Genomic DNA, 27127 nt, shown 5'->3' with positions numbered 1-27127 from the left:
TACAAGCGTATTCAAGAGTCAAATTTCATGTTGAGTATGATAAATTTGTACATGTTGGAAGGTCTGCAGTAACATTGAAAGTACTTCCCGACTCTTGCCCCGCCCCACAGCCCCCCAAAACCCACACCTCTTCTTATGGGAGGCTCAACAATGGTACAAGTACCGTCCCAGAATGGTTTGTCTTTGACCTTGCAGGTTCCATTGTAGTTCCTTGGTCTCATTGTAAGAGAAATTGAACATTTTTAATTTTAGAAATGTTCTGCTGAAATTTTGCCCAACACTATGTGTCATTTTGGTTTAGCAAAACTTTAAAAGAAAAATGTTTTTATAGTTCTTTGTGTATCTTAACTGACAGACAATTCCCATCGGCAGTCAGCACTTTTCAATGCATTTGGTCCACTGAAGAAATGGTGTTGACAATGTGGCCTGTGGAAACCTGTCCAAACTCACTGGATTCCCAACTGAAGCAAACACAAATACACACAAGTCTCTGTATCAAATGTACAGGGCCGACATAAGATCCTACGGAAGAGAAATTTGATCTTTTGTTGAGTGACCGGCTGCGTCTCCATGGCAACACTACACAAACGGCCAAAGCCGCTTGCACACGAGATGCTGCCATTACTATTAGCAGAACCTATGTAGTATCATCTGGCTGTCAGAAAACAAGTGGAAAGATGCAGAGGAAGAAAGTCGTCAAAGTAAAGAAGACAAAAAGCGGGTGAGTGCGTATGTTTGCTCTATTTTTGCAACACTCATATTAATAATTAATAATTAATAAATTAATAATTAATTAAAACGTGTCAATCTACTTACTGCTTCACACCAGGAAAGGAAAGAAAGGCGGTAAAAGGGAGTCCAAAGCGGACAAACAGTTGGACATTGAGAAAGGTAAAGCTAATATTGCCCTATGGGAGCTAAAGTTACGGCTAACCAACCAAACTCTCACGGAGTATCGCGAGAGCTGCCGCCAGCTGGCTTGCGCCAACGATGAGCTGACCAATCAGCTGTCACACGCTGAGCGGGAAAACCTGGACTCTACAGCCTACTGGCAGCGGCTGGAGGCAGATAAAGACGAGAAGGTAAGCTACTAGCCTCCAGTAACAGGAAATGTGGGTTAGAACTATTAACGTTTTAACCACATTATTGTCTGTGTATAACAGATTAATGTGCTCCAGAAGTCACTCAAAAGTCAAGAGGCGCTTGCTTGTGAACAACATAACAAACTAGTGAGTTTATAATAAAACTACCCCAAGAAAATATTGACTGTTTTTGTCACAGCCTTAACTCAAGCTAGCATGCTAGCTCAGCTGATCCTGACTAAACCTGCTGTACAATATACTATTGTGTCAGACAAAATAAACAAAACAAAGGAGCCATAAAACAAAAGCAAACTCACATTCCCAGTGGTGTTTATTTTAAAGTTGCTGTTAAAGTATCATTTTAAAGGTCCCGGTGGGAAAAAGACAGTTGCATGTGCAAGTCTTGTGTTTACCACATATCAAATGTCACGCTTGTGCAAGCTATGTGTGAAACAAGGAAAACAGACATGCATGCACATGGCAAAATTATCAAGTTCATTTTCATTTATTGTGTGATCAAGTAATTATTTTATTATCTTCCCAGGCCTAGTGCCCACGAGACATTTTTTTTTCTGAACAAGAACTCTTGAGATCTTGTGACACCCCTAAATATCATTCAGATATGCAAATTCATTTTACCAAGAAGATGCTAACGTTACCTTTCATTATGGGGCTCTCCAGTGTTGCCAAAGGGTGAGTAGTTTTACTTTATTGTAGTTTAATTATACAGTGGTTAACCCATCTTTACACTTGCCCCGGTTAGGAATGTTGAAAATGTTGCTCGTTGAAACATTGCCTGTAGAAAAGAATTGATGATATCGGCAGTTTAAATCTGGACCAAATTAATTCAATTTACATTACCGGGTATATTGTATGGAAAAAAAGTTTTGAAATTACAACTAGCCTTGGTCTCCAGCATGCCCCTGCGACTCTAGTGAGGAGAAGCGGTATGTAAACGGATGGATGGATGGAATAGCCTCACAGAACAAATGGTGTTAGGAAGTGCCAGTGAACAATCAAACTTGACTTGACAAAATTCCAAGCAGCTTTACATGACAAGAAAGCTTTTTTGTTTTCCATCTCTCTGCTCTTACGTTTTGCTAGTAAAACAGAGTTCAATAGGCTTCGTCTGAGGAAAAATGAGGCACAGTCTAGAAACATCAGGAATTTAGATATGTATGCAACTGTCACATATATCAGAAAGTAAAACGTTATCATGTGGTCAACCCAAAAGATGTTACTTACAAGCATTTTTCAGACTGGCGGGCAGTAAAATTACTTACCATCAAAACAGGCGTCTTGCCTGTGGGGTTAGATGGCATAAATCTGGAATTTTCATAGACTGAACCAAACAATTACGCGTTAAAGAATTTTGCAGTTAGAGCCACCACATAGCTTGTGGAAGACTCTGATGTAAATATCACTTTTTTTTAAGCCAGCAGCCCATATTTTATGGGTAGCTTGATGCACTTTTGTAGGAAAACATACATAGTTATGTGAAGAATAACTATCTGGGCCAAAGTTGTAATCAAATGGTTCATAGCCTCTCATTTAGTCATCATGTACAAATTTGTGGGTGCCTGTTTTGCCAACCTCTTGTGATTTTGGTCACTTTGTCACATTTTTCCTCAGACTGGTTTCTCTGGTGGCATCTTAAGGTATTTTACTTCAACTGATATGACCTTAAGTTGGCGTGCAACTAATGTGTGATTCGGGTGGAACCTAAGGCTGGAATCTTCTTGCCTAAATGCTCCAACTCTGCAGTGTAGATGTTTGGTTCCAATTTACGCACATACTCACTTGAAGATGCATCCTATATTTTCAATAGATTGAACATTACACACTTGAAATCAATGAGATGAAGGAACTGTTCAGAAAGAGAGCAGGTGAGTTTGAGATGATACAGGATGGCATGAAGAAGATTGAGGAGTTCCAGACAAGGAAAGCGGAAATGGAGCAGGAGCTCAGCGATGTGAGAAACCCCCCAAAAAAAGTTTCTTGTGGTTTTGCATTTCAAAGACCAGTAACCCCGACCTTCATATGTCACAGATCCGTAAAAGCATGGAACTCACTGAGAAGGAGTACCGGGAAAACCTCAACAATATAGAGTACAGATTCTTCAAAGAAAAGGTAAATCTTGTTAATAAGAAAGCCTACAAATTCTGATAGAGTTTGACATGTTAAAGAGTAAAGGTCCTTGCAGGCTCGTCTGGAGAAGGATGCTGAACAAACTATAGCACAGGTGGAAGAGCAGGCCCACCATGAAGCTGTTGTGTGAGTATGCCCCTTGACGGTCTAATTTTAGTCTTTTACAGTATGTTCAGTACACAAAGAAAAACTATTTGGTCATTTAAGTATATAATTTAGAACTTAATGTTGTGTCTGAGCCGCACTGGTTGGTCATATGCTTGTTCGTGTGCAAAGCCAACAATCACATCCCACATATCCCAGAAAGACCTTCAGGGAGAAGAGAGTGAAGCCCAGTTTGGTATCGGTCTGGGTCCATGAGCATGTCTAAAAGAAAACTACAAACAACTCTTATTACATTTTATTGGGATTGTACATTGGCATGTAATTAGTTTAACCTTTAGGTAACATGACAGCATAACATCACACAGCAAGACAGCGCAGCAGACGGCTCTGTGGCAATCGCTCCTCCTCCAGTTACATTTCACGAATAATAGAATGCACTAGAAAGCCTACCAATTAGTCACAAAATGAAAAATATTTAATTGATGTGATCGCTCCTCCGCATGCGATGCAGAGAGCAGATGAGAAGTTGTAACCATGGTGAGACAGATGCTGTTGTATAAATAAGATCTAAATCTACAGTATTTAGTTTGTGTAGTAAAAGAACAAAAGGTACAGTATACCTCTTGTGCATGAAAGGTATACTTAAATGACTTCTGTTTGATCTAGCACTCCATAGAAAATAAAATTAAGATGGAAAACACTATACTGGCCTAACTTGTTTGCACTTGGGGTCTTTCAGACAGCTGGATGACGCCTCATGCTGTGTGTTTAAGGAGAACGTCCGGCTCAATGAGACACTGAAACACCACATGAAGGAGGTAGAAGGCCTACAGAAACTGGCAAACTCACTGGCAAATGAAAATGCATCCCTAGCGCTGGACAAGGTAAGATTCGGGCCAAAGGACAGCAAACAGCAGGGCGGGTATTATTAGGCAGTGTTTCAGTGGATTTTTCTGTGCTTAAATTCAATCATGGCAGTTATGAAACATGTAATTCAGGTGGTGGGCTCTCCCCTTGTGTCGTTTGCTTGTTCTGACTGTGTATTTACTACTCTCTCCATGGTCTGTGGTTGTGGTGAGTTTCCACGAGCCTACAAGTTCAGATTCCGTGGTTTCTACCAAGACAAATAAATATTGGCTACACTCGCACAGCTTGATGACTCACATTCAAGATGACAGTAAATTAATTGACTAAAGTCCACCTTGTTGAAAGTGAAACCCCACGCAACAGCCACTCATTGTAATACAATGTTTTTCTTCCATGTTTGGCATAAAAGTAGAGAGACTGTACAACTTAATCTTGTGTTGGCTCCTCCAGAAGACACTGGAGATGATGGCAAAGAAGAATGCAGCCCAGATGGTGGCCCAAAAAGAAGAGCTAAGCCACTTGAAAGTACAGGTTGCTTCTCTGGAACAAAAAATTGGTGAACAAGACCATTACAAGGAGAAGATGCTTGTCAGTTCTCAGACCAGCGACGTAGAGTTGGAGAAACTCAAGAGGGTGCTCTCCATACGGGAGAAAGAACTGAAGCACATCAAGAGGTTAGCGAGCGCCATTGTGGAGCAGCGCACGGAGCTGGAGCAGTTCTTCCACGAGGCGCTGGCTCAGGTGAAGGAGGAGATTGTTGCCAGCCGGCTGCAGTACAAGAAGGAGGCGCAGCAGGCTTATCACTTAACACTCAAACAGGCCACTGCCGGAAAGCTCAGGTTCCCACCCATACGCACCTTCCATAACACACCTCACAGTACCAATTCTGTTTATTCGGACATGGAGAAGGCTGCTCGATGGTAGGTCCTTGTCATCTCATTTCCATGTGAGCTTCATTCCCCTCAGTCCATCTCATCTTTTAGGACGCATCAGCTCGGGAGTCAAGTGGAAATGTCAGACCTGACGTGGGAACAGAGGGAGCAAGTTCTTCGACGTCTGTTTGCTAAAATGAACAGACAAAGGACAAGGTAATAAAGCCTCTCTGTAATTGTGTTGGTTTTGTGACATTTTAAGTAAGGCTTTCTGGTTATTCATCACTCAACTCCAGTCCACTGGTAACCTCGCCACAATGAAACCATGAACTTAGAGGAACAAAAGTGCAGCCATAGCTCACGCTGAACTTCTGGTGACTCCTCCCTCTTTTTAATGTTTTTAACAGTCATTTTCTCTGCTTAAGAGGATACCATAAAACATCAGTTTGGCTTTGACCAATTTTCTTTTCCATCCTGCTGCTTGAAAAGAGTGAAGAAAGAGTGGGCACAATAGTAAAAACAGGCTTTTATGCTTAGAAACAAACATCTGGTCACATCAATGCACTTTTAGGCAATTGGCTCCTCCTCACGTGCACTCTTGAGTTTATTTAGCCCTTTGAACACTTGTGGTCAGAGAGCAGCTGGTAACATGATTTCAGAGGGGACTGTGCAAGGGATCTGCATGTATGGCCAAAGGAGATGTATATCGCACAAGCGGCGGCCTGGCACTTGGTCCACTGGAATAACACAACATCTGTAGGCTCAGTCTGTTAACATCAAAGCTTTCGTGTGTGTGTGTCTCTTAATCTGTATTTACACTGCAGGTTTAAATGGACAATTCAGAGTTAATTTACAAATCTTTTTAAGTGACTCATATTGTATATATTTACAAAACACCTGAAACCACCTAAAATGCACATAAACAATACACTATCTCACAAAAGTGTGTACACCCCTCACATTCTCAAGGGACAATCCTATAGAAATGAAACTTACCGCTTGTTTGGGTTCGTTATCCTGTTGGAAAAATGCCATGTGGTCCAGGGAGGGGATTATGCTCTGCCTCAGAATGTCACAGTATATGTTGGAATTCATGTTTTCCCTCAATGAGCCGCAGCTACCCAGTGCAGGCAGCACGCATGCAGCCCCAACGCTACCGCCCGCTTGACTGTAAGCGAGACACTTTTTTGCTACCATTGTGTTGCCAGCTATTTGTTCATTTTCAGTTGATAGTGTACACCTTTTATAGCCGTAAACATTTACTAACTACCCTGAAGTATATCCAAGTTTCATGTATAGTTTTTCCCCTGAGAAGCTATACTGTAAAAATGGTTGCTGAAGTGTGAGAGGTGTACTCACTTTTGTGAGGTAATATTTAGGTAAGAAAATGAGTGGCATTATACAGTACAGAGAAGATGCAGAAGCAAACGAAATGCATAAATACCATTATTAAAACATCACATATTGTTCAACTGGCCTGGACTGGCTCGTTCCATAGGTAATCTCACCAATCATATGAGATTGTTATCCACATTTAGAAGATGGGGGATTCTAAACTGAGGATATCCGATTCAACGTGTTTTTTTTTTTTCTTGCCATAACCCATATCTGGGGGCAAAAATACTGCGTGGTGCAAATGCAGCCATAAAGACGCAGCTCTAAGGGAGGAGAAGGACAAGGAATGTGTAAAACATTGCAACAAGCTTTTGCATAAACAGCAAATCTACATTTCCATGACAGGAAAGCCAACAATCGGGTGGCGTCCCCGTCTGAGGAGACGTTCCTCGCTGACAGTCATGTCACTGGGTAAGACACAAAATGAATGTTGGGGAATAAAAGTTGTACCTCATCCTTGCAATTACGAAGCCTGCACAGATTTACTGGGCCCACATTCCATGTTTAGCTGCAAAGACAGTGTGCTGTGAGAACATGAGTGTCTTACATGTGATGAATCTTACATTTCTGCACTGTATAATGATAATGAAATCTTTCTGAATTAGAGAGGAGCTCTGCGCGCCGTCAACCTTCATTACTCAGGCGCCTGACTCCCTCCTGCCCACGAACCCAAACGATGGATAGACGCACGTGACCTCTCTGTGGCCTTTTGTCCACAATTATACTTTGGATTGTCTCTGATTTGCGTGCATCACATGTGATTATCACGATATGATCTGTGTATGGTGCAGTGTTATTTTAAATACTCATGCTTGCATGTACTGTATGTGGTCTCTGTAGTTACTGTAACTATATTAACTACAAAGAAAAGCATTGGGATATATGTCTTTATGAAATAAGTGTTGGTACACTCTGACCTTATTGTTCATCCTAAAAACACATTGTGGATTCTATGCTTCCAACTTTATGTTTATAGTTTAGGGAAGCTCCTGCTCAGTTTCTCAAGGCAAGGTCCATACATTTTCCTGTAGAAAGTCTTTCCAGAAAAGTGGGATACAGTTATAGCTGCAAAGAGGGGATCAAGTCCATATTTTCCCTTCCCTGCAGCGAATATAATTGCCAGGTACCCCAATATGTTTGTGTGTATAGCCGATTTAATGTAGAGATAAATAACAGCATTATGTGCACAAAACATCATTCACTCAACTGCACACTTTGAAAAGGTAAATTCTGTACTGGGCTTAGAATTCATCTATAGAGTGCAACCTTTAAAAAGGGGAACTACTATTTATTAACCACTGAGTCTTTTCCATGTCTTATGGTCAGTTTGAACTGATGGCTTCTCTAGCGTCCCATGGTTGGCATGGTAACTGCTGGACTCTTGAGGGTGGCGTCCTCAGCTTTCCATTGTGAGGTTATGGTTTTGATCTGCGTATAGAACTGAATGCCCTGGACACAAATAAACAAAAGCGTTTACATCAAGGGGTCTAAGTCTGAGTTTGTTTTGCTTTCGAGGACCGGAAACATTTGTTGACATACTTGTTTTCCATAGAAGTTCATGTCGCCTCTGAAAGAGCCTCTTGATCCAGTGAAAGAGAACATGGGCAGGGGCACTGGAATGGGAACATTGACTCCAACCTGCACAAAGCAAATGTTTTACTGGACAGTTCCACGCTTGGGAAAGTTCTCTCTGGACCGAAATTGCTAGGACAAACAGAAGCACAAAGATAACTTGTGGCTTGGATTTTTGTTTGCAAACAGTAAACTCCTTGACGTGAGGGAAAGGGGGGGGCCAAAAAGACATGGCACAGTTGATTAGAATGTCCAAAAAGAAACAAATAGGCTTGGAAAGCATGGGTGTTTGGCAGTGAGGAGGGGAAAAGAGGGTTTGTTTGTTGCATGGAGGCTTGGAGAGGAGTGAAGCACATGGCCTGTACAGCATTCCCCGACATGTGAACAGCAAACAGGGTCGTCTCCACGGGCAAATAAACAAGGTGAAGAATGGAGTGCTTACACTTAAACAGGATCCTCCGAATCCTTCATTTTTAATAGAACTTTATTAAAAAAAAGTGTCAGTGTCACCTTGTTTTGATTGAACACGTATTTGCTGTGACTATTTGGAGCTTTGACTGGGTAGGAAAAGGAGGGATGAGGGTGGCTGAACATGTGTACCTTTGGGTGGAGGGCGTCTATACTTGACATGGTAAATAATTTGTTTTTTTATTGTGTGAAGGATTAGGTCTAAAGCTCTACACTCACCTGGCCCACATCCACCTCATGCGTGTATTTGCGAGCAGTGGCGCCGTTTGTAGTGAAGATAGCGGTACCGTTGCCGTAGGGATTGCGATTAACCAAACTGATGGCGTCATCCAGAGTGTTGGCCTCTAGAACAACCAGCACGGGTCCGAAAATCTCCTGGGTGTAGCATTTCATCTGAGGCTGTGGAAACACAAATGAAGTGGTTGGAACTCAAACAAAAATGTCTTATGCACTAAAAGAGGAATCTACAGTACATACGGTGACATCACCAATGATGGTTGGACCCACAAAGTTGCCATTCTCATAACCCGCAACTTTGACATATCTGCCATCCAGGAGCACCTTAGCGCCTTCATCCACTGCACTCTGGACCAGACTGCAGACTCTGTCCTTGGCCTGGGGGGAGATCAGGGGCCCCACATCTGCACCAGGTTGGTCTCCTGAGCGGGTCCCAAAAACAACCAGCTATAAGGTTACATATACAGCGGCTCGCAAAATGTGGTGCCCACATTCCAAAGCGTTGGCCAGAAGCACGCAAATAACAGAACGAGGGGCACCCTGCGGAACTCCCTCAGAAATTGAGGGTTTCCTGTGCGTCATCTCTATTTTAATTTCCATTTCACACTGGAGAGTCATAGTTTTGGTTTAACAGAAGGCTGTCGAGGAAACCGAGGCTAGTTAGTAGAAAGTTGAAGCTGAAGGGTACCTGCATTGACACGCAGAGCCTTGGTGCGCTCCACCAGCTCTGGCAGCCAGCTGCGAGCCTCACCCACCAGGATGGCTGTGGACAGAGCCATGCAGCGCTGGCCTGCAGCCCCAAACGCAGCACCCACAAGCTGGTTGAGAGTGTTCTCCTTGTTGGCATCGGGCATCACCACACCGTGGTTCTTTGCTCCCTACAGTATATGACGACTGCTTTTTACCTTTTATGCCTTTCTAACATAGGGTGAGTGCAAAAGTCTTTGGCCATCGCTAGCTTTCTCTTATTAAACCTTTGTCACAATAATAGGACGGATGCAATAATTAAGTAGGGCTGTAATCCATATTTTATGTATGAAATCAGGGGTGTCAAACTCAGTCGCACAGGGGGCCAAAACTCAAAGCCAAACCGGACAGTACCCCCCCAACTGTGTGTCTTTCTCATTATCTATCCTGAAATGTTCAAACACTTGTATATTTCTGCATATTGAAAGTATTAAAAACCTTAAAACCTTCTTGTCCTTTTAACCAACATAATTGGTGAATGTAGCACACTCCTGCATCATCAGTGCACACATACAGTAGATACTCATTTGAAGTTGCGAACATGACAGGAGATGCCCCAATAATCCAGGCTGAAAAAATAGTAATGGTAATCTTAGATTTTGAGAAAATGTCTCATTAGCACTGACGAATAGATAAGTAAGCAGCCTACACACCTTTTACCCCAGTATTGCACCCCACACGTGCAATACTGGGATTGGAACATACCAATATAATGCACCCCTGTGGCTGCGTTTTCAGGTTGGGACAAAATGTGCATGACAGCTGGTGAATGTCTTTATGTGGACATACATTTTATTAAAACTTCACTCGTGTGGATGGATGAAGAGTTTGCAGCTGTGGAATGGGCAGATTACACATCTCCCAGGATGCTTTGCTGTAGTTAAAACGATCACTTTTGACTGTCTTAGGCCTCTTTTAGGTGTTTTGCACTTTGTTTGATAAGGACTGCGAGGCGGGCCAACTCAGTGCTATTTTCCAAAAGGTTCCGCGGACCAGATGAAACTGCAGCATGGGCCAGATATGGCCCCCGGGCCTGAGTTTGACGGATATGTATAAAATTAACATTAAATTACAACTCCTATCCCTCTTATCCACTTATTACACATCACTGCTTAATGTAAAGCAGTGGTGTGTAAAAAGTAGTAATAATGTCATGTATTATTATTACTATTAATTAATTAATTGATGTTTTAGAAAGGCCGCAAGGTGGCCTAGTGGTTAGCATGTTGGCCACACAGTCAGGAGATCGGGAAGATTTGGGTTCGAATCTTCGTTGGGCATCTTGGTGTGGAGTTTGCACGTTCTTCCCGTGCGTGCGTGAGTTTTCTCCGGGTACTCCAGTTTCCTCCCACATTCTAAATTGTCCATAGGTATGAATGTGAGCGTGAATGGTTGTTTGTCTATATGTGCCCTGCGATTGACTGGCGACCAGTCCAGGGTGTACCCCGTGTCTCGCCCGAAGTCAGCTGGGATAGGCTCCAGCGACCCCAGTGAGGATAAGCAGCATAGAAGATGGAAGGATGTTTTTAGATGATATCTTAATACAGAACACAAGTAATTAAATGTGGTCATTACAGCAGTATTTATGGCCTAAAACAGGGTGCACAAAGTGCTGCCCACGGCAGCTTGCAGCACATTGTAGAAATAAAACAAAATTGTGTGAAATATTGATACTAATTACCATCACCCTAAAGTTTGACTTTTTTTTTTTTTTTAGCCCTTTCACATAATCTACCAAGAACTAGACAAAATATTGAATTGGCATCCTTCGATTTTCTTTTTCTCGGAAAAAGTTTGGACACTCATGGCCTAAGACTTTTGCACCGACTTGAACCGATCAGTTGTATTTGCATTAGTAGCACAAATGAAAATACAGCGCTGTGCATTGAATAATGCAGCCATCTAGTGGACATTTACAGGACTGCATGAATTCTACACTGCATCTCGTGTGTCCTCACCATGTTTGACTGCACCCTCTTGCCATTTTTGGAACCCCTCTCATAAATGTACTCCCCCGCTTGATTGGAGCCAACGAAACTGATGGCCTTGATGGCTGGATGGTCACAAATAAAGTTCACAGCTGAGAAAGGAGGGAAAAAAACAAACAGTCAAGAAAGGGTTATACTAGTTATCATACTATAGTTCTTATTGTATGAATTAGTTATTATTGTGTTAAATACTGTCAAGTACAAGTAGCCTGTGCCCTTCAGTCCAGCAACAACAGTTTGTTCAAAGTAAGTAAATAGCAAGGTTCATTCACCTTTTTCAAGATCAACTGTTAATAATAAAGAAAATGAGCATGAAATGACTTTTTAATGAGTACGAGAGGCATTATAGTATTATGTTCTCTCAACCATATTTTACACATAAACATAAACCACAAATAAACCAAGTGGGAGCCACCAGCTCTTACCGTCATGTTGTCCGTGGATGATGTTGAGGGTCCCGTCCGGCGCGCCAGCATCTTGCAGCAACTTGGCCAGCAGCATGGCGCACGTGGGTACCCTCTCAGAAGGTTTCAGGAGGTACGTGTTTCCGCACACCATTCCCATAGGGAACATCCACAGCGGGATCATGGCGGGAAAGTTGAAGGGGGCGATGCCGGCGCACACCCCGAGGGGGAGGCGGTACGTGTATGTGTCCATGTCCTTGGTGATAGAGGGCAGAGTTTCACCCAGCATGAGAGAGGTGATGCTGCAAGTGTGCTCCACAACCTCTGATGAAGATCACAGGAGATATACATTTCAGGTGGCTGGACTCGTTTCATTTCTTGTTAAATGTGTGCTGTTATGATGACAGAATACCACAAGTACAGTGGAAGAGCCCTAAATGGTCGAGTAGATGTCTTTTAATTTAATATTTTAATGATCACATAGAACCATGTCACATGTGCAGACCTCCACCAACACCGGTTTATTAACACAATATTAAAAACAACAATTGTGTATATTTGTTTGCCTATTTGTGAGTTAACAGGTCATGGGGGAGTTAACTGGTTCATGGAAGATGACAGACAGACATGGGGTGCCATTTTTATTCTCTGGGGGGTGAACCGTTCCTTTGATGACATACTATAGGGGTGTCCAAAGTGCCGTTCATTTTTTTTTTCCATAAATTATAGAAATTAAATTAAACAAACAAAAAAAACCAGCAAAAATGGGGAAAAATAAAAGTGCATCCTTTGATTTTTCAGTATGTAGTAGTCAGTGCAAAAACACCCCTGGACAGCCCTGTCATTGTGACCTGAACTGGAATAATAAATTCCTGTATTAGCACCTTTATCCAGATCCTCACTAGAACATAATGGATCATTCCTTGGTCCACCTGTCAACCCTCTACAAAGTCTGGTGGAAATCAGTTTTGAATTTTTAGTGTGATCCCGATAATTGTGTGCGTCTGAAATAAAATGTTATGACATCTTCTTACAGTAATTAGCATAACAGAATTGTACTTCTGGTCTAGTGGTTAGCATGTTGGCCACACAGCCACAGTCGGGAGATGGGGAAGACCTGGGTTCGAATCTCCGTTGGGCATTTCTGTGTGGAGTTTGCATGTTCTCCCCCGTGCGTGGGTTTCCACATCGCAAAAACAAGCATGTTAGGTTAATTGGTGACTCTAAATTGTCCATAGGTATGAATGTGAGTGTGAATGGTTGTTTGCCTATATGTGCCCTGCCATTGGCTGGCGACCAGTCCAGGCTGTACCCCGCCTGTCGCCCGAAGTCAGCTGGGAAAGGCCCCGTGACATAGATGGATGGATGGAATTGTACTTCTCGGGCACTAATAAAATGATGCTGATTAAAACAAGACTGAATATTTTGTGATTTTTTTGTTACAGAAAGGCCACTTTGTGAGTTGCCCTTTGTTCTTCGTAGCTGACATAACTCATTAACCATGCTGTACAGCGCACGCGTGCACACACACAGGGTACACATTTACCTACTTGCTGCCCTTTGAAAAGTTATGTATGTATGTGTTACTTACGCAGTCCTCTGAAGACATCCCCCTCTGCATCTGCAAGGGTCTTGCCTTGTTCCACTGTGATGGACTTGGCAAGATCTTTCTGGGACACACAAAGAACATCAAATGAGTTTCCGCAATTTGATGCCGTTCCGCTCGAGAGCAATTGGTCTGTTTGCACTGCTTACAACATTTTTTTTACCCTTTGACTTACAATGTTGTCTTTGATGAGCTGCTGGTAGCGTAGAAAGATCTGCTGCCGGGCCAGGATGGAGGTCTCGGACCAGGAGGAGAAGGCTTTGGAGCAAGAGTCCACGGCAGCCAACATTTCCTGCTGGGTGGCTTTTGGTACACAAGCGATCACCTCGTTGGTGGCCTGCGGTGGAGATTAACTACGTCAATATTTGAGAATACTTCATGTTAGCAGCGGTTGCTTGTTAGCAAACATTTAACATCACAGTGCATCACTAAATGCAGAGGATGTTTATGCATATGAATATTACATTTAGGTGATGCAATGCTTACAGGATTGTGAATATCAAGCCATTCTGTAGATTTGGATTCAACAAACTTTCCATCAATGAACAGCTTGGTGGTGGGCTGCAAGGAGAAGTTAACAATAACTAGTCACTTATACAGTGTAGGTCATGGTGAAATGCCAGTTGTGTGCAGCGATACGGATTTAAAACTCACCCCTGAGGAGTAGCAGCACATGAGGCCACCTTTAAATGGGAACTGTGAAAGAAATTCAATGTCAGGGTGTGTTAACAGCTTAATGTGAAGTACAAAAGTCCTCTCACATGATTAATAAGAAACCATATATGAAATAACAGAAGTTATTTAAAAAGTTGCAAAGATAATATTGAAGAGAGGTGTCAAGTGAAGTTAATCTTGTCTGAGTGAAGCGTGGAAATAAGCCTAACCCCAATCATGCAGCACATTACCTTCCTAACATTTGACAAAGTATCACACCCTACTGCGTCATACACAGGAAAGACTACCAGGTTGCTCCAAAGTCGTACCTTTGCCTTGGCTGCTGATCTTAAAGCCAGGGAGGCCATGATGGAGATGGTGTATGCCCAGGTGAGTTAACTCTGCAGGTAAGAAGAAGGTGGCCACCAGTAGACTACCGCGTAGACCTTTCACTTTAAAAGGGTTAAAACGGGACTAAACAAATGTAAGGTTCACCATTCGCCCGTGTAAAAACGCCTACAAATGCCGAAACCTGGTTGGTTGACTTCGGGTCATTCTGTCCAATGATCGGTAGATAAATTATCAACTCCCGCCTTAGCTAGAGATATTGACCAATCGGTGAATCAAACACTGTAGCAAAACTTCCTGTCTTTGGTTTTAATTTGAGATACCAAAACATCGAACTAACTTGCTACGCAAATATTACTGACAGCCGTAGCTCTAAACGGGTGAAAGGAACGCAATCAAGCCTTTAACGACACAAATGTGGAAACTTCAAAAATAAAAAGACTATGCGCGTGTCCTGGGTTCTCCTGGCAAAGGTAATTCCCAATTGTGACTGTTTGCTAGTTTGTCCTGTTTGCACATGGCGGTTAATATGAAGCAGATGCGGCTCTCATGCTGCTTAGTCATGCACCAAAGAGTAGGTAGGAGGGATGTGAGGAGCACATCCTATTGGCTGTCAGAGGACGTGGTTGTGGTCAGCTGCTTTACCTTTTGCAGCTGCACTTTTAGGTGAAAACTTCACTGAGGAGCTATGTCGGAGCAAACCAAGGTGAAATAAAAAAAAGGAAATGAAAAGGATGATCTAAAGCACATAATGTTCTTCATCTGTTGTTTCCCCTTGTCTTCACCCAGCCTGTCCTCCATGGATACTTCAGAAGCTCCTGCTCATGGCGAGTACGAATTGGTAAGTTATTCCTTAGAAGTTCTCTACTTTCATATTACGTTCACATGGTGATACTAAACTTTTTGTGCAGCTTTGGCCTTGAAAGGTATTGAATATGACCAAGTGCCTGTCAACCTGATCAAAGATGGAGGTCAGCAGGTAGCGTTTGAATGTCACAAGAGAAGTCAAACAGAAGTGATATTTGAGTAACACAAATGTGTGTTCCAGCTCACAGAGGAGTACAAGACTTTAAACCCAATGCAGCAAGTACCTGCAGTTGAAATTGACGGAATCACCATTTCTCAGTCAGTGAGTCCCACCCAAAGCCTCTCATCTACCATTGTTTTTTTTCCCCGGTTCAGCTCTTAATGTTTTATACTGTACGGCTCACACAGTTGGCGGTGATCCAGTACATTGATGAGACCAGGCCAGGACCTCGCCTTCTGCCATTAGAGCCAAAGAAAAGGGCCCAGGTTCGGATGATAAGTGATCTTATTGCCTCTGGGATACAACCTTTGCAGGTGAACACAGAGTTGTATTCATCATACAATTCCAACCTATTTTAGCACAGATATGTGATGTCATTATTTCTGAATATTTCAGAATCTACACGTGATCCAAAAGATTGGAGCAGAAAAGGTGCAGTGGGCGCAGCATTTCATTAATCGCGGATTTGACGGTTGGGCACCACTTTTCCTTTGGTAACGCCACCAAGCAAAACATTGGAATATTAACCACATGCATATTTGTTCTTATGCAGCTCTTGAGCCTATACTGAAGCAAACGGCTGGGAAATATTGCGTCGGCGATGAGGTAAGGACTTTCTATTGAACAGCATGATAATGAAGAGCATGTCACATTGAGTCCTTTTTACCTTTTTTAGCTATCCATGGCTGACATCTGTCTGGTCCCACAAGTCTACAATGCAGAGAGGTACGTTATAAAAACATTTCATTAAAAAAAACTAAATACCATTTAATAATCACACTAAACCCGTGTAAGTTTAGTTTATGTTTTTTGTTTCTAAACTGCAGGTTTAAAGTGGACATGAGCTTGTATCCAACTATCCAAAGGCTGAATCAAAGCTTACTTGAGATGGAAGCTTTCCAAGTGAGCCATCCATCTTGCCAGCCAGACACGCCTCTTGAACTGCGAGCATAGCAAATGCTGGGCTGTCGCTTTGTACGCGCTAAAATAAAATGCTTTGAACATAACCCCATTATTTTGCAGTTATTTGAAATGACACAGGAACTCTTAGTTGAAAATAGTTATTGGCATTTATTAATATTAAAACCACCAACACCAGCATTTTACTGCTACATGGGGCACATGAGTGCCGTGCAAAACATGCAAATTACAGATTTGTTATGCAAAGTGTGCCATCATACAGCCTGCAGCATATCAGCTGCATGGAGGAAGTATGGATAATTTTGGCAGAGGCTAAAAAAAGGACTAGCCTGCAGAAAATGCCTGTGAAAGGAGTAAACATTACATGAAAGATGTTTTAAAACCGAGATGGCCTGTTTCGTGTCCATCCGAGATAAAATGGTTATTTATCATAAAGGGAATCTCCACTGTGCACTTAACTGTGTCATTGTAGAAGTTACCAGAGCAGTCTGAGCCACCAAACAGCAGCAGTGTGCAGTGGACTTTGACAGGTTCGTCTTGCTCGTGCGTTTGAAAGTCTGCCGAGGTTGTTGACGTTAAATGGATCAAACTGTGTCCAGCAATAGGCTTGGAGCCCAACTCAGACGATGCCACTGAACTCCAGATTTTGGTGTCTGAACAAAGCCAAACTGTGGATCTTCACAAGTATGTTTGGAATTGTTGTACAGTGGAACCCCTAAAAGTCAAATCCCTGTGACATCATAGAATTCGACAGAAATTTTCTGGTAAAATATGCTTTAAAAGTCTTACAAAACAATGCTCAGAGTTTGATCCACTGACATCTCAATTCATCACAGTAGCAACACTACAAAAGATGGCTTGCTGCCTTTGTGGATTAATATCATGAGACGAGTCAGCATATCACACAAAAACTCTAGGTTTGCTTTTTTGGCTTTTGAGCCTTTGTTCCCCTCGCACTGTAATACCAGCATGGGTGTTAGAAGAATACTATCAGGGACTACTATTAACAGTGGTTAAACTTCTTTTAAAAAGTAAGGCGAATCAACTTTGCAGTACACAGAGCCTACCCTACCTAATGTGGCACCCTAGGTGAAATGTTATATGGCACCCCCCTTCATTAGCATCATTTTTACCAACGTCTTCAGTTTGTAAAGATACCACCCAAATTACATGCACAACAAATTACAAATGTAAAAAAAAAAAAAAAAAAAAATCTGAAATGCAATATAAATACCCATACCAACATACTTTATCCTTTAAACAAGTCAAATAAGTTATACATACAGCAATCAACATCCAACAATTTAAATAACCACACAGTTTGCACACTAACTATATATAAGATACATTTACACTATACAACAGCTTTATTCAAAAACAAAAAATATCTATATCCGCTATATAAAATACCTACCGGTACAACAACAAAAAAATAAGACCGCAATCGGACATAATGAATAATCAAGGTGGCAAATAGATTCTATGCATGTTGAATGCTTAATATAGCGTGGTGCACTCAACAAAAGTACCTCTTCCCAGACTTTCCATCGATGCTTCCTCTCAACCTATAAAATTGTCTGCTACATCCTTATTTGGTATTATAATTTCCAGTACAGGGGTCACCAACACAGTGCTTGCTGGCACCAGGTAGCCCCCCACGACCGCATGCAAGCCTGTTTTTCCATTCATATTTTCAGTTAATAATGTGAGAACACTAAGAGGAAATGCATTCTGAAATACAAAATGTGAGTTGTGGATACCAACATTTTGTTAATGTTCTGGTAAAACAAATACATTCCGTTTGTTTGGGTTCAAATAAGCTATGAAAATAAACATCATAAAAATGAGTAGCACTCAGCCATTTTCATTTTGTAAAAGTAGCTCTCACAAGAAAAAACATCCACTAGACCACTATTCTGGTAATATTAATTGACCATTGCTTCATGTGTGAATCAATGTGAGCTTTTCCATGTGTTTCAATATAATTATTGGGCCAGCCGGCTCTGGCAGTAAGCCTTTGTCGTTCACGACTATTTTACATTTCATCCCTCCATCCATCCATTTTCTATACCGCTTCTCTTCTTTAGGGTTGCGGGGGCATGCTGGAGCCTATCCTAGCTGACTTCGACAGGCGGGGTACACCCTAGACTGGTTGCCAACCAATCGCAGGGCAGTGGTTAGCTTATTGTTACTTTAAACATTGCCTCTGCAGTTATTGTTTTGCGATTTTTGACCCTGTAACATTTTCCAATATTTCCTATGGCAAAAATGTAATTGAAGTCTGAACAAATGGGTTCAACTTTAGAGGGTCCACTGTAATTTTTTTGTACAGTTTAATACAAACAATGTACAGTACTTACCAGTATTGAAGACATGTACATCCTGCAAGGTTCCAATTGTACTACATCCCCCACTCACTAAAATCCTGTTGTCTGAAACTGGGAGAGCAGCATGAAACCTGTTCAAGTACACATAGAAGGATTTTTTAAAAAGTTGTGACAAGACATTTAATCCGGCATATTGAAGTATTTGTCATAACATAGATGACATTTCTCAAGGTCTTTCAATGCTGCACTCACCCTCGAGGCAGCGGCGGCATGTTCTCACACTTCACAGCTGTGTACTCCATGACGCCTTCATCCAGAATGGGGAGGAAAAAAAATGTAACATCTGCGCAAACATGAATACAAAATTAAATCCAATAAAAATAAATAAAAAATCTTACCCAGGTCTAAAATATGGAGGTCATTTAGGTAGGTTGCAGTTTTTCGGCCACCAAATATGATCAACTTCTGTGACAGGAGTGTGGCCGAATGTCTAATAATTGATATAGGATTATAAACCATTAAAAAGTAAAATGGTCACATAGTCGTTTTAAATGTGATACTGACCCAAAGCGAGGCAGAGGTTTGTCCCCCTCTACAATAGGTTGATACCAGAGTTCAAACTCTGGGTTGAAGATGTACAAAGCATTACTGCACAACTTATCCCTGGAAGACTGGCTTGGATGAACCCCACCAAAGACAAAAAGCTCTTTCTTATAAAAAGCTGCAGAGTGATATGCCAGGGTAGGAATGTTTCCTTTTGCCTAAATGGAGCAAAATATATCAAAAGTGCTAAATTTCACAATGTTTAGCTCCCAACAGCTTGTGACAAACTCACAGTGACAAGCTTCCACTTCCAGGTCAGAGTATTTAGGATGTACAGCTCGCTGTAGCGCTGACCCTCCCTCAGGCCACCGTATACTAAGATGGTCTTAGAGTCTGGATCATAGGTCGCAGAGAGTCCTCTGGAGCAAGGTGGTGCAGGTCCAGATGTGGAGGAGTTCATCGGGTACCAGAAGTCATTGTCTGCAACAGAGGCAACACAATATGAGGGCTGCAACAATGGAAAAACAGCACAGACCTCCTTCAAGGCTGAACATTACTAATTTGTATTAGCACCAAACTGTAGAAACCATGCATATACTGGAATTTTGTCATTCAGATGTGCGCATTACTGAAAAGTTAGGGGGACAATCCAAATGGTAATAAAAGTGAGGGACATTCACAGAGACATATAAAAAAATGTGTGTATTCTTCCTTGGCCCATGCCTCATCCATCCTCAAGCGGATCGTGGAGAGCATCCATGATGTCATCAAGGAGTAGTGTAGGAGGATTCTAGTACCAACCTGCGCAGCTCTGTTGAATTCCATGCTAGATTATGTGTGTTGACTCGATTGTTAGGACGGCAGTACATCTATACTGCTTTCCAAACTGTACACTGACTATTCTAAGTTATATCCAAGCTTCATTTCATGTTATTGCCCCCTGAGAGATAACAAAATAAGGTGCAGAAATGTGATGGGTGTACAGTTGACCCTCGCCACTTCGCGATTCCAATTCCATGGCTATTATCATTCAAAAAATATGCATATTTAAACAAATTTTACTCATTGTTGGCCTAAACTAAGCATTTGCAATCATAAAAATGGCTCAATTAAAAAACAACAACACAAATATAAGGCATTCAGAAGACACATTCAAAGACGTAATATGTAGTAATATCGAAAAAGAACCAAGGAGGAATGTTACCAGGACCTCAAAACGTGCAAAAGTCTTTTGAATAGTGACAGGAAATCATCAAAACTGCAAAAATCCAAGGCACTCTCTAACCCTGTTAAAATGCCTTTATTATTTTAATACCCCTTGATGAAGTCCAGATGACTGAAACACGTTGGGGTTGAAAAAGGTCCATTAAAACATGCCCTAACTTGATAGGTAGTATTCTCCACTGGTCACGAGGTGTCAGTAATGTTACATTGACACACTAGCCACTGCAGGAAGTACACTGTCCAGAACAAAAACAAGGAACTCTCCCACTGCCAACATGTGAATCTATCTTATGTCATATTTATGTGTACAGTATATGTCTTATTTATTATGTCTACTATATTGGGTAATACGAGCATAAAGGTGGTAATCACAGAACCCGTTGGTGGATACCAGTGGTGAGGGATGTCGTCAAGTCAAAGGAGGAGTCCTATAGGGCCTTTTTGGCCCATAGGACTCCGGAGGCAGCTGACAGGTACCAATAATAATGTTAAACTCGTATTAAGGAGGGTCGTAAACAGGTTCTCTATCCTTCACCTACCAAAATATTCTATTAATAAATAAGGAATCCTACTTCGCAGAAATTCACATAAATCACAGTCGGGTCTGGAACCAATTAACAGCAATAAATGAGGGATCACTGTACTTGCTTTTGTGAGATACTGTATAATCGCTATATCCTCATTAGATGAAGTTAAGAGTCTGTTTTATGGTTCTCTCCCACATGCGTTTCTTCCTTGGAAGGTGGTAAAGTGTACTGACCTAACTCCAGCTTCCACAAGGAGTCCTGACAGACGTTTTGCTCCAAAGTTTCCCCTCCAATGAGTATGGCAGTGTTGAGGTCACTGAGGCACATGGTGTGGCTCCAACGCTTTGACGGGTACACTGACACTGAACCAAAAATTTGTAACAATTATTTTTTTTTTCCCCCCCAGATGTGAACATATTTATATAATGTTCATTCCTGACCTTCTCTGTCCTCCTGCTTTAACTGCAGAGTCATTTCTTCCTGGCTGTTCATCCTGGACAACCTAATTTTCTTGGGAGTTGAAGCTCGGCCTATGGCCTCTGTGTCCTCCAAGTCCTCGGAGCTCCATGCCAGACGACCTTTCCTGCTGATGACAGTCCGTCTGGGCGTCTTATCCTTTTGGAAGAAGTTCCAAAATAAACACACTATCAAAAAAAAAAAATCATTCCTTTTTTTGCCCTGACAAAGATACAAACTTTGTACAATATTTTTTCCTATGTGTTGCAATAGTGTTAATTGTACCTGGAGGGACACTTATTGACTCTCCGATTGCAAAACACTTACCGTAGGCCAGAGTGAAGGTTTACTTCCCAAGGCTGAATCGCTGGTGTCAACTTTATTAACCTGGACCTCGCCATAGCAAACACTGTCGCCCAACTGTGAGGAGTTGGGGGTTACCTACCAGGAAAGAGGTGTGTGACCTGGACCGATACAGCACACGTGAAACGTTTTCAAGCCAGCTGGCTCACCGTGTCTTCTGCAGCACTTTGGTGCGAGGTACAGGAGAGATCAGTGGTGCTGAGCTGCTTGGGGAACAAACATTTCCTTTGGACCAGTGGACTACTGCTCAAGATGCTGCCTTGCTCCTCAACCTGCATTACAAAAAGTGAAAATCAATTCAGATCAATAGAATTTTGTCTCGTAAATTGGGTGTGACAAGATTATGCACGAGATTGGGTCCACAAGAACCAGACGAGGCTAAATCTTAACATTAATTTTACGAAAAGTACAATGAAAAATATATGGCTGGAAAAAGTTTTTCATTTAAACAGTCACAAAACAATGTGGGTGCATTTTGAAATTTGTATTGTCCCACGAATTGACGCCAAACAACATTATTGTCAACATTTTTTTAGACCAAATAAGCCACTTATGATAATATCATCATAATGCAATATTTCCTTTAATATGTCATCTTTCACTCTGCTACACAAGCTGTACACTGACTACTCTAAAGTATATCCGTTTCATTTCTACAGTATTTTCTCTTGAGAAGATATACTGTACTAAAATTGGTTGTGTAGATATGAGAATGTTTGTACAAATGGATATGAATACTGCAGGAAAAAGAAAAAGTATGGCATCATACTTTTAGGATATGTTATTTTACATATTAGATATGTGATAGGGTTTATATACCGTACACAAGATTTAAGCACCTGTCCACACACCGTGAGCACAATCTTGCCATAGACTCCTTTCCGCCCTCTCTCTGCTGCCACAGCCACCATGTCAGAGCTCCAGTCCCCCTCAAAAGTCAAACACCTGCAGGAGGAGAGGGCATTGTCCACACTATTTACAATGTGGAACAAGAAGAACGTGACTCGTCCACGTACCTAGCTTGAGATGTAAGCGTTCCAATGTTCTGAGGTAGCACGTCAGCACTGACCACTACCTCCACAGAGATGGTGGTCTCGCTGCACCCCCACTCGCCGAGACCGAAGATCACCAGCTGCTTGGGTAGAGGGAGCGGGACATGGACGTGGAAGCATCTTCGGTTTGACTTGCTGTACACCATCAAAGACAAAAAAAATCGCAGTCCGCAATAAAGATGGCTGACTAACAAGAAGGCCGATAGGTACGCACTGTACCTGATGAACTGGCGAGGAGCGTCACGGAGGGACCAAAGGACGTAAAAGTTGAGCCTTCCCATTCTTTTCTTTTAATCCTGTCAAAAAGATGAATGTTTCTTAACTTAATTTCTATGTGAGTCATAAAAATATCAACCTCCTGTCGTGACTTCTGATTGGCTGAGAACAAGGAAGAACTCGCACCTGCTACTTGCTCCCTTTAATCTATTAACAGTCGGCGCACAGCTGACATGTTAGAATACAATTGAACAAAAAGAGTAAAAAAAAAACAAACAGTCACGATTCACGTTGTTTACATGTGAATGCAATTATTGGGATTTTATTTGAACGTTCTTTTTTTTATTGGGTTTTAATCAACTCAAGACCTGATTTTTTAAAATCTGCCCTTATACCGTATATACGTGCATTTATTTGTATTTTATAATTTATTGGGCTTCTTTTGACTTTTTACAAATTGGTAAATAATTTTTATGAATCTTACATATTTTATTGTTTACATCTAGCTACCACCTTCCAAATAATCACCACTTAAAATTTGCATGTAGCATTATGTTTAACAGATTTTTATATGTATATATATATATATATATATATATATATTTTTTTTATTTATTTATATGCTGTATATATATTTACACTGTACTATGTGTATGCTATATTTTAAATATTTGCAGTTTTTTGTATTAGTGAATGGTCTAGCAAATGAAAGTTAATTTTTAATGACATAGCCAAATCCATATATATATATATATATATATATATATATATATATATATATATATATATATATATATATATATATATATATATTTATATACATATATATATATTGCTCAAAAAAATAAAGGGAACACTTCACAATCAATCACAATGTCTGTGAAATCAAACTGTCTACTTAGGAAGCAACACAGATTGACAATCAATTTCACATGCTGTTGTGCAAATGGAATGGACAACAGGTGGACAGCAAGACAACCCCAATAATAATAATAATAATAATAATAATAATAATAATAATAATACATTTGATTTCCATTGATAATTTTTGCGTGATTTTGTTGTCAGCACATTCAACTACGTAAAGAACAAAGTATTTAATAAGAATATTTCATTTATTCAGATGTAGGCTATTTTAGTGTTCCCTTTTATTTTTTGAGCAGTGTATATATAATTGAATGAGGTTAAAAATGGCTGTAAAGCTTAATTTAGCATTTAGAGCGAGCACTTACGTCAAACCACAGTGATAAACAACTAAATGAGAGAGCAACATGCAAAATATTAAGACCAGGTCTCAACCCCAGCACACCATTGATTCATAGATGTTTATGTATGCTACCTTCTGTGATTGTGACCCTAAGTTTTAAATCCAGTGTGATATTGGTCACCCTGTGCCCAAGCCTTGTTGGCCATGTGGGGATACCTTAATATACAGAAGATGTTTCATCAGCATCTGTGTTACATCACTCCCTTAATGCCACCATTTAATGGAACCACAAGAGACGTTCTAATTGCGGAGCACTGAGATTCTGAAGAAGGGATGTCACATCAGTGAAATGTACAGGTTGGGTTGACATCTGTTCAAATATGCTTAGATTTTCAGACTTCGCCTAAGGATTAATCACACCGCACAGTAGACAATATTATCTTTATTGTGGAATATAAATTTCATATGACATAATTTAAAACACAGTACAGTTTATGAAATGACACAAGACTGTTTGAAATGACAACTATTGAACAAAAGCACGAGCGACACACACAGAACATACAAGCACAGCGACCTTCACTCAAGTAGACTTGTGCACAAACTACATTTAGTCAACCTCAACAGCAAATTAAAGGCAGGGGACCAGGCATATGTAAATATTGAATCACTATTACATAATAAGAGCTTTACGTGATAACGAGTGGCTGGAGTTGTCATAAAAAACACACATTGTATTATCTGTCATCGCTTGCTTCGGTACATTCTTAATTTATGTCCCCGGCTGACATGCTGCAGCTGTGTATTAAATCATATCTTCAATAGAAGTGTGGTTTTAAAAAAAAAATATGCGTAAATAATGTCTTTAGAGCACTCGCAGAGCAGCTAGGAAGTCTGTGAAGGTCTTCCCTGATCACTCCTACCATATAGATGTGTCACAGTTTTCTATTGACGGCACAGACGCAAAAGAAAGGCTTTGTCAAATTTACCATTTGGCAACGCAAGCTGAGTGATAAAAAATAGATATGCCTATATGTAACCTCTGTATCATAAGTATATATGTAACTGAAAAATAATTTAGCATTCTTAACAGTAATTCATTTCCTTCTCTAAATCATACATTCATCAAGATTTGGCATTTTAGGCACTGTAATAAACTCTGTAGTAAAGTGTTTTATTTCGCCATAGGGAGTAGGAGTTGTCGAACTTGAAGAGGTAAGTGCCTTCGCCTGGAAAGTCGTGGGTGCCGCCGTATACGGACAAGTGGCTGTCCTGACGGTATACGGGTACAATCTCCACCTGGTTTGAGTTGCTTTGTGCTTTGGAGCCCTTCTCCACATCGTCATTAGTGACAGGGCCTGCAATGGAAATGACAAAAACCACAAAGTCAACACATTGCGTGGTTTTACAGGTGTGCTGCCCCAACTCTACTTTTAAAAACATTAAACCACCAGCTGACCTTCTAGCTCCTCCTCTTCGTCTTCATCATCACTTGATTCGCTGATGTGCACAGTGATAGCCCGACTCGTGACGGGAGTCCAATCGAAATAGATGCCGAATCCGATGTCATAGCCGTCCGTGGCAAACTCCCAGCACACCTTTTTGGCTTCGGACACTGTGGGCACGTGCACGGTCATGATGTCGCCTCGGTACACCGTCACCACGCTGTCCTTCTCCGTTCGTAGCTTGGCCTTGAGGTCTTTGAGGGCAGCAGATGTCCACGTCGACGGGGGTTTCAGGGGCGGCATCTCAGCTGTGGGAAAAAACAGCATAATACAGACAGACTGTTCGAACCTGAGTCCTGCATAGAAGAAAGCATCACACATGACAACAGACTAACCTTTAATCTCAGAGGAGAGCGGAAGGCTCCCTGCAGTGTTCTTCTCACCCTGGTCCCCTGAGGCAGGCTCAGCAGGAGCCTCGTCATTGGCCTCCAATTCATAAACAAGACATTTATAGCACAAATAGCACATTAACATGCACATCAAACTACCTCTTTTTGCTGCTTAGATGCATCCATATCAGCTTGTTTTGGGGGCTGGCTTAAGTTCTTGGAGAGGTCTGTGTTTTGGAGGCTAAAATCAACAGATTACACATTAATAGCAGCAAGAGCACAACCATGAAGAAAGTCCACACCAGCAGCTCACCTGTCCGTCGGGTTGCTCTCGCAATGTTTGGATGTTGTTCCCGGAAAAGACGAGAAGGACAGTGAAGACAGCCGCGACTGTAGCTGTGATGTGGCTTCCAATCTCTCCATGGCTATAAAGACAGGACAAACATCACAGTGTGCGTTGGCTGAGAAAAGATGAAGCCACGCCCCTCCGTATGACAGGGAGGGACAAACCAACAACCTCCTCGCGAGAAACTGTGAAATAACAAGTCTTTACAACATTTTAATCTTACATTAAACGAGCGAATATAAATTATGCCTTATGGGGGCTCTAGTTTTATGACCCCGCTCCGTCGTTCTAAACTGATAAGATTTTGGCAGCATGGCAGCTCGTTAGCTCACACAAGCTAGCATAACTGAAAAACAAGAGGATTTGTAGGAGCAGATAGAGTGGAAACAAAACGGATCTTACCACGATGCAACGCCACAAATGTGACAACCCTGGACGATTTCAGTCCAACTCAGGCCACCGCTAAACAGACATCCATTTCGCGGCAGTCATGTGACGGGTGTGCTGGAAATTTGGAGACTTCCGTGTTTCCGTAAAAGTAGCCGCACATCATCAAGTGTAACTATGCAGTAAAAATGATCTTCTCGCGAT

At 41.5% G+C, this 27127-nt stretch overlaps 5 protein-coding genes across 13 annotated transcripts; 2 read left to right on the top strand and 3 right to left on the bottom strand.

The window, feature by feature from the left end:
• The first annotated feature begins 614 nt into the window (after positions 1 to 614).
• si:ch211-163l21.10 (basal body-orientation factor 1) lies at positions 615 to 7940 on the top strand. Of its 2 annotated transcripts, XM_054796859.1 has the most exons (11): positions 615 to 721; positions 830 to 1082; positions 1164 to 1229; positions 2911 to 3054; positions 3132 to 3212; positions 3286 to 3356; positions 4075 to 4219; positions 4653 to 5122; positions 5186 to 5290; positions 6815 to 6880; positions 7075 to 7940. In XM_054796859.1, exons 1-11 carry the CDS (start codon positions 678 to 680, stop codon positions 7151 to 7153), a joined length of 1524 nt encoding a protein of 507 aa, XP_054652834.1. In that variant the 5' UTR covers positions 615 to 677; the 3' UTR covers positions 7154 to 7940. The 2 variants fall into 2 exon arrangements, with proteins under 2 accessions (XP_054652834.1, XP_054652835.1); XM_054796860.1 differs by lacking the exon at positions 1164 to 1229.
• Positions 5187 to 14924, bottom strand: LOC129192646 (methylmalonate-semialdehyde dehydrogenase [acylating], mitochondrial-like). Its single transcript, XM_054796858.1, has 12 exons — positions 14475 to 14924; positions 14146 to 14187; positions 13978 to 14052; positions 13667 to 13828; positions 13477 to 13555; positions 11907 to 12209; positions 11452 to 11573; positions 9435 to 9624; positions 8987 to 9168; positions 8729 to 8908; positions 8009 to 8107; positions 5187 to 7918 (listed from the first exon to the last, which is right to left on the bottom strand). Exons 1-12 carry the CDS (start codon positions 14511 to 14513, stop codon positions 7814 to 7816), a joined length of 1578 nt encoding a protein of 525 aa, XP_054652833.1. The 5' UTR covers positions 14514 to 14924; the 3' UTR covers positions 5187 to 7813.
• Positions 14785 to 16548, top strand: gstz1 (glutathione S-transferase zeta 1). Of its 4 annotated transcripts, none has more exons than XM_054796863.1 (10): positions 14833 to 14966; positions 15148 to 15199; positions 15283 to 15334; positions 15405 to 15472; positions 15542 to 15622; positions 15709 to 15834; positions 15917 to 15992; positions 16074 to 16126; positions 16197 to 16246; positions 16348 to 16547. In XM_054796863.1, the coding sequence occupies exons 2-10, from the start codon at positions 15182 to 15184 to the stop codon at positions 16472 to 16474; spliced, it is 651 nt and encodes a 216-aa protein (XP_054652838.1). In that variant the 5' UTR covers positions 14833 to 14966; positions 15148 to 15181; the 3' UTR covers positions 16475 to 16547. The 4 variants fall into 4 exon arrangements, with proteins under 4 accessions (XP_054652836.1, XP_054652838.1, XP_054652839.1 ...); XM_054796864.1 differs by having other exon boundaries at positions 14854 to 14966; positions 15160 to 15199; XM_054796861.1 differs by lacking the exon at positions 15148 to 15199 and having other exon boundaries at positions 14785 to 14966; positions 16348 to 16548.
• Positions 15125 to 23306, bottom strand: zgc:163014 (uncharacterized protein LOC100038766 homolog). 5 transcript variants are annotated; one of them, XR_008573466.1, is made up of 14 exons: positions 23153 to 23306; positions 22898 to 23068; positions 22721 to 22826; positions 22031 to 22153; positions 21846 to 21959; positions 21503 to 21677; positions 21296 to 21424; positions 19604 to 19791; positions 19333 to 19529; positions 19167 to 19258; positions 19021 to 19075; positions 18802 to 18899; positions 16404 to 17094; positions 16187 to 16231 (listed from the first exon to the last, which is right to left on the bottom strand). XR_008573466.1 is itself a non-coding variant. In XM_054796853.1 (13 exons), exons 1-13 carry the CDS (start codon positions 23212 to 23214, stop codon positions 16802 to 16804), a joined length of 1803 nt encoding a protein of 600 aa, XP_054652828.1. In that variant the 5' UTR covers positions 23215 to 23306; the 3' UTR covers positions 15125 to 16801. The 5 variants fall into 5 exon arrangements, 4 of the variants coding, with proteins under 4 accessions (XP_054652828.1, XP_054652831.1, XP_054652830.1 ...); XM_054796853.1 differs by having other exon boundaries at positions 15125 to 17094; XM_054796856.1 differs by lacking the exon at positions 16404 to 17094 and having other exon boundaries at positions 15125 to 16231.
• Positions 23307 to 24789: 1483 nt separating this feature from the next.
• On the bottom strand, positions 24790 to 27103 carry tmed8 (transmembrane p24 trafficking protein 8). The gene is made up of 6 exons (XM_054796724.1): positions 26939 to 27103; positions 26504 to 26615; positions 26350 to 26431; positions 26197 to 26287; positions 25816 to 26109; positions 24790 to 25714 (listed from the first exon to the last, which is right to left on the bottom strand). The coding sequence occupies exons 2-6, from the start codon at positions 26611 to 26613 to the stop codon at positions 25497 to 25499; spliced, it is 795 nt and encodes a 264-aa protein (XP_054652699.1). The 5' UTR covers positions 26614 to 26615; positions 26939 to 27103; the 3' UTR covers positions 24790 to 25496.
• Positions 27104 to 27127: the final 24 nt, after the last annotated feature.

This window comes from Dunckerocampus dactyliophorus, chromosome 13 (genome assembly GCF_027744805.1).
Source record: "Dunckerocampus dactyliophorus isolate RoL2022-P2 chromosome 13, RoL_Ddac_1.1, whole genome shotgun sequence".
NCBI classification, from domain to species: Eukaryota; Metazoa; Chordata; class Actinopteri; order Syngnathiformes; family Syngnathidae; genus Dunckerocampus; species Dunckerocampus dactyliophorus.
The sequence above is the reverse complement of the archived record's forward strand: the minus strand, read 5'-3'. Positions and strand labels throughout refer to the sequence as shown.

Bases quoted from the DNA above. Each gene is read 5' to 3' on its own strand.
- si:ch211-163l21.10 (XM_054796859.1), top strand. From the start codon at position 678: ATGCAGAGGAAGAAAGTCGTCAAAGTAAAGAAGACAAAAAGCGG. The intron at 722-829 runs GTGAGTGCGTAT...GCTTCACACCAG, and splicing joins GTAAAGAAGACAAAAAGCGG to GAAAGGAAAGAAAGGCGGTA. The intron at 3,357-4,074 runs GTGAGTATGCCC...GGGGTCTTTCAG, and splicing joins GCCCACCATGAAGCTGTTGT to ACAGCTGGATGACGCCTCAT.
- LOC129192646 (XM_054796858.1), bottom strand. From the start codon at position 14,513: ATGGCCTCCCTGGCTTTAAGATCAGCAGCCAAGGCAAAG. The intron at 13,829-13,977 runs GTAAGCATTGCA...TCTCCACCGCAG, and splicing joins GGCTTGATATTCACAATCCT to GCCACCAACGAGGTGATCGC. The intron at 12,210-13,476 runs GTAAGTAACACA...GATCTTCATCAG, and splicing joins GGATGTCTTCAGAGGACTGC to AGGTTGTGGAGCACACTTGC.
- gstz1 (XM_054796861.1), top strand. From the start codon at position 14,937: ATGCGCGTGTCCTGGGTTCTCCTGGCAAAG. The intron at 15,335-15,404 runs GTAAGTTATTCC...CTTTTTGTGCAG, and splicing joins CTCATGGCGAGTACGAATTG to CTTTGGCCTTGAAAGGTATT. The intron at 15,623-15,708 runs GTGAGTCCCACC...CGGCTCACACAG, and splicing joins GAATCACCATTTCTCAGTCA to TTGGCGGTGATCCAGTACAT.
- zgc:163014 (XM_054796853.1), bottom strand. From the start codon at position 23,214: ATGGGAAGGCTCAACTTTTACGTCCTTTGGTCCCTCCGTGACGCTCCT. The intron at 22,154-22,720 runs GTGCTTAAATCT...TTTGTAATGCAG, and splicing joins TGCTCACGGTGTGTGGACAG to GTTGAGGAGCAAGGCAGCAT. The intron at 21,960-22,030 runs GTGAGCCAGCTG...CTTTCCTGGTAG, and splicing joins AAAGTGCTGCAGAAGACACG to GTAACCCCCAACTCCTCACA.
- tmed8 (XM_054796724.1), bottom strand. From the start codon at position 26,613: ATGGAGAGATTGGAAGCCACATCACAGCTACAGTCGCGGCTGTCTTCA. The intron at 26,432-26,503 runs GTGAGCTGCTGG...TGTTGATTTTAG, and splicing joins GAGAGCAACCCGACGGACAG to CCTCCAAAACACAGACCTCT. The intron at 26,110-26,196 runs GTTAGTCTGTTG...TTTTTCCCACAG, and splicing joins GCTCTCCTCTGAGATTAAAG to CTGAGATGCCGCCCCTGAAA.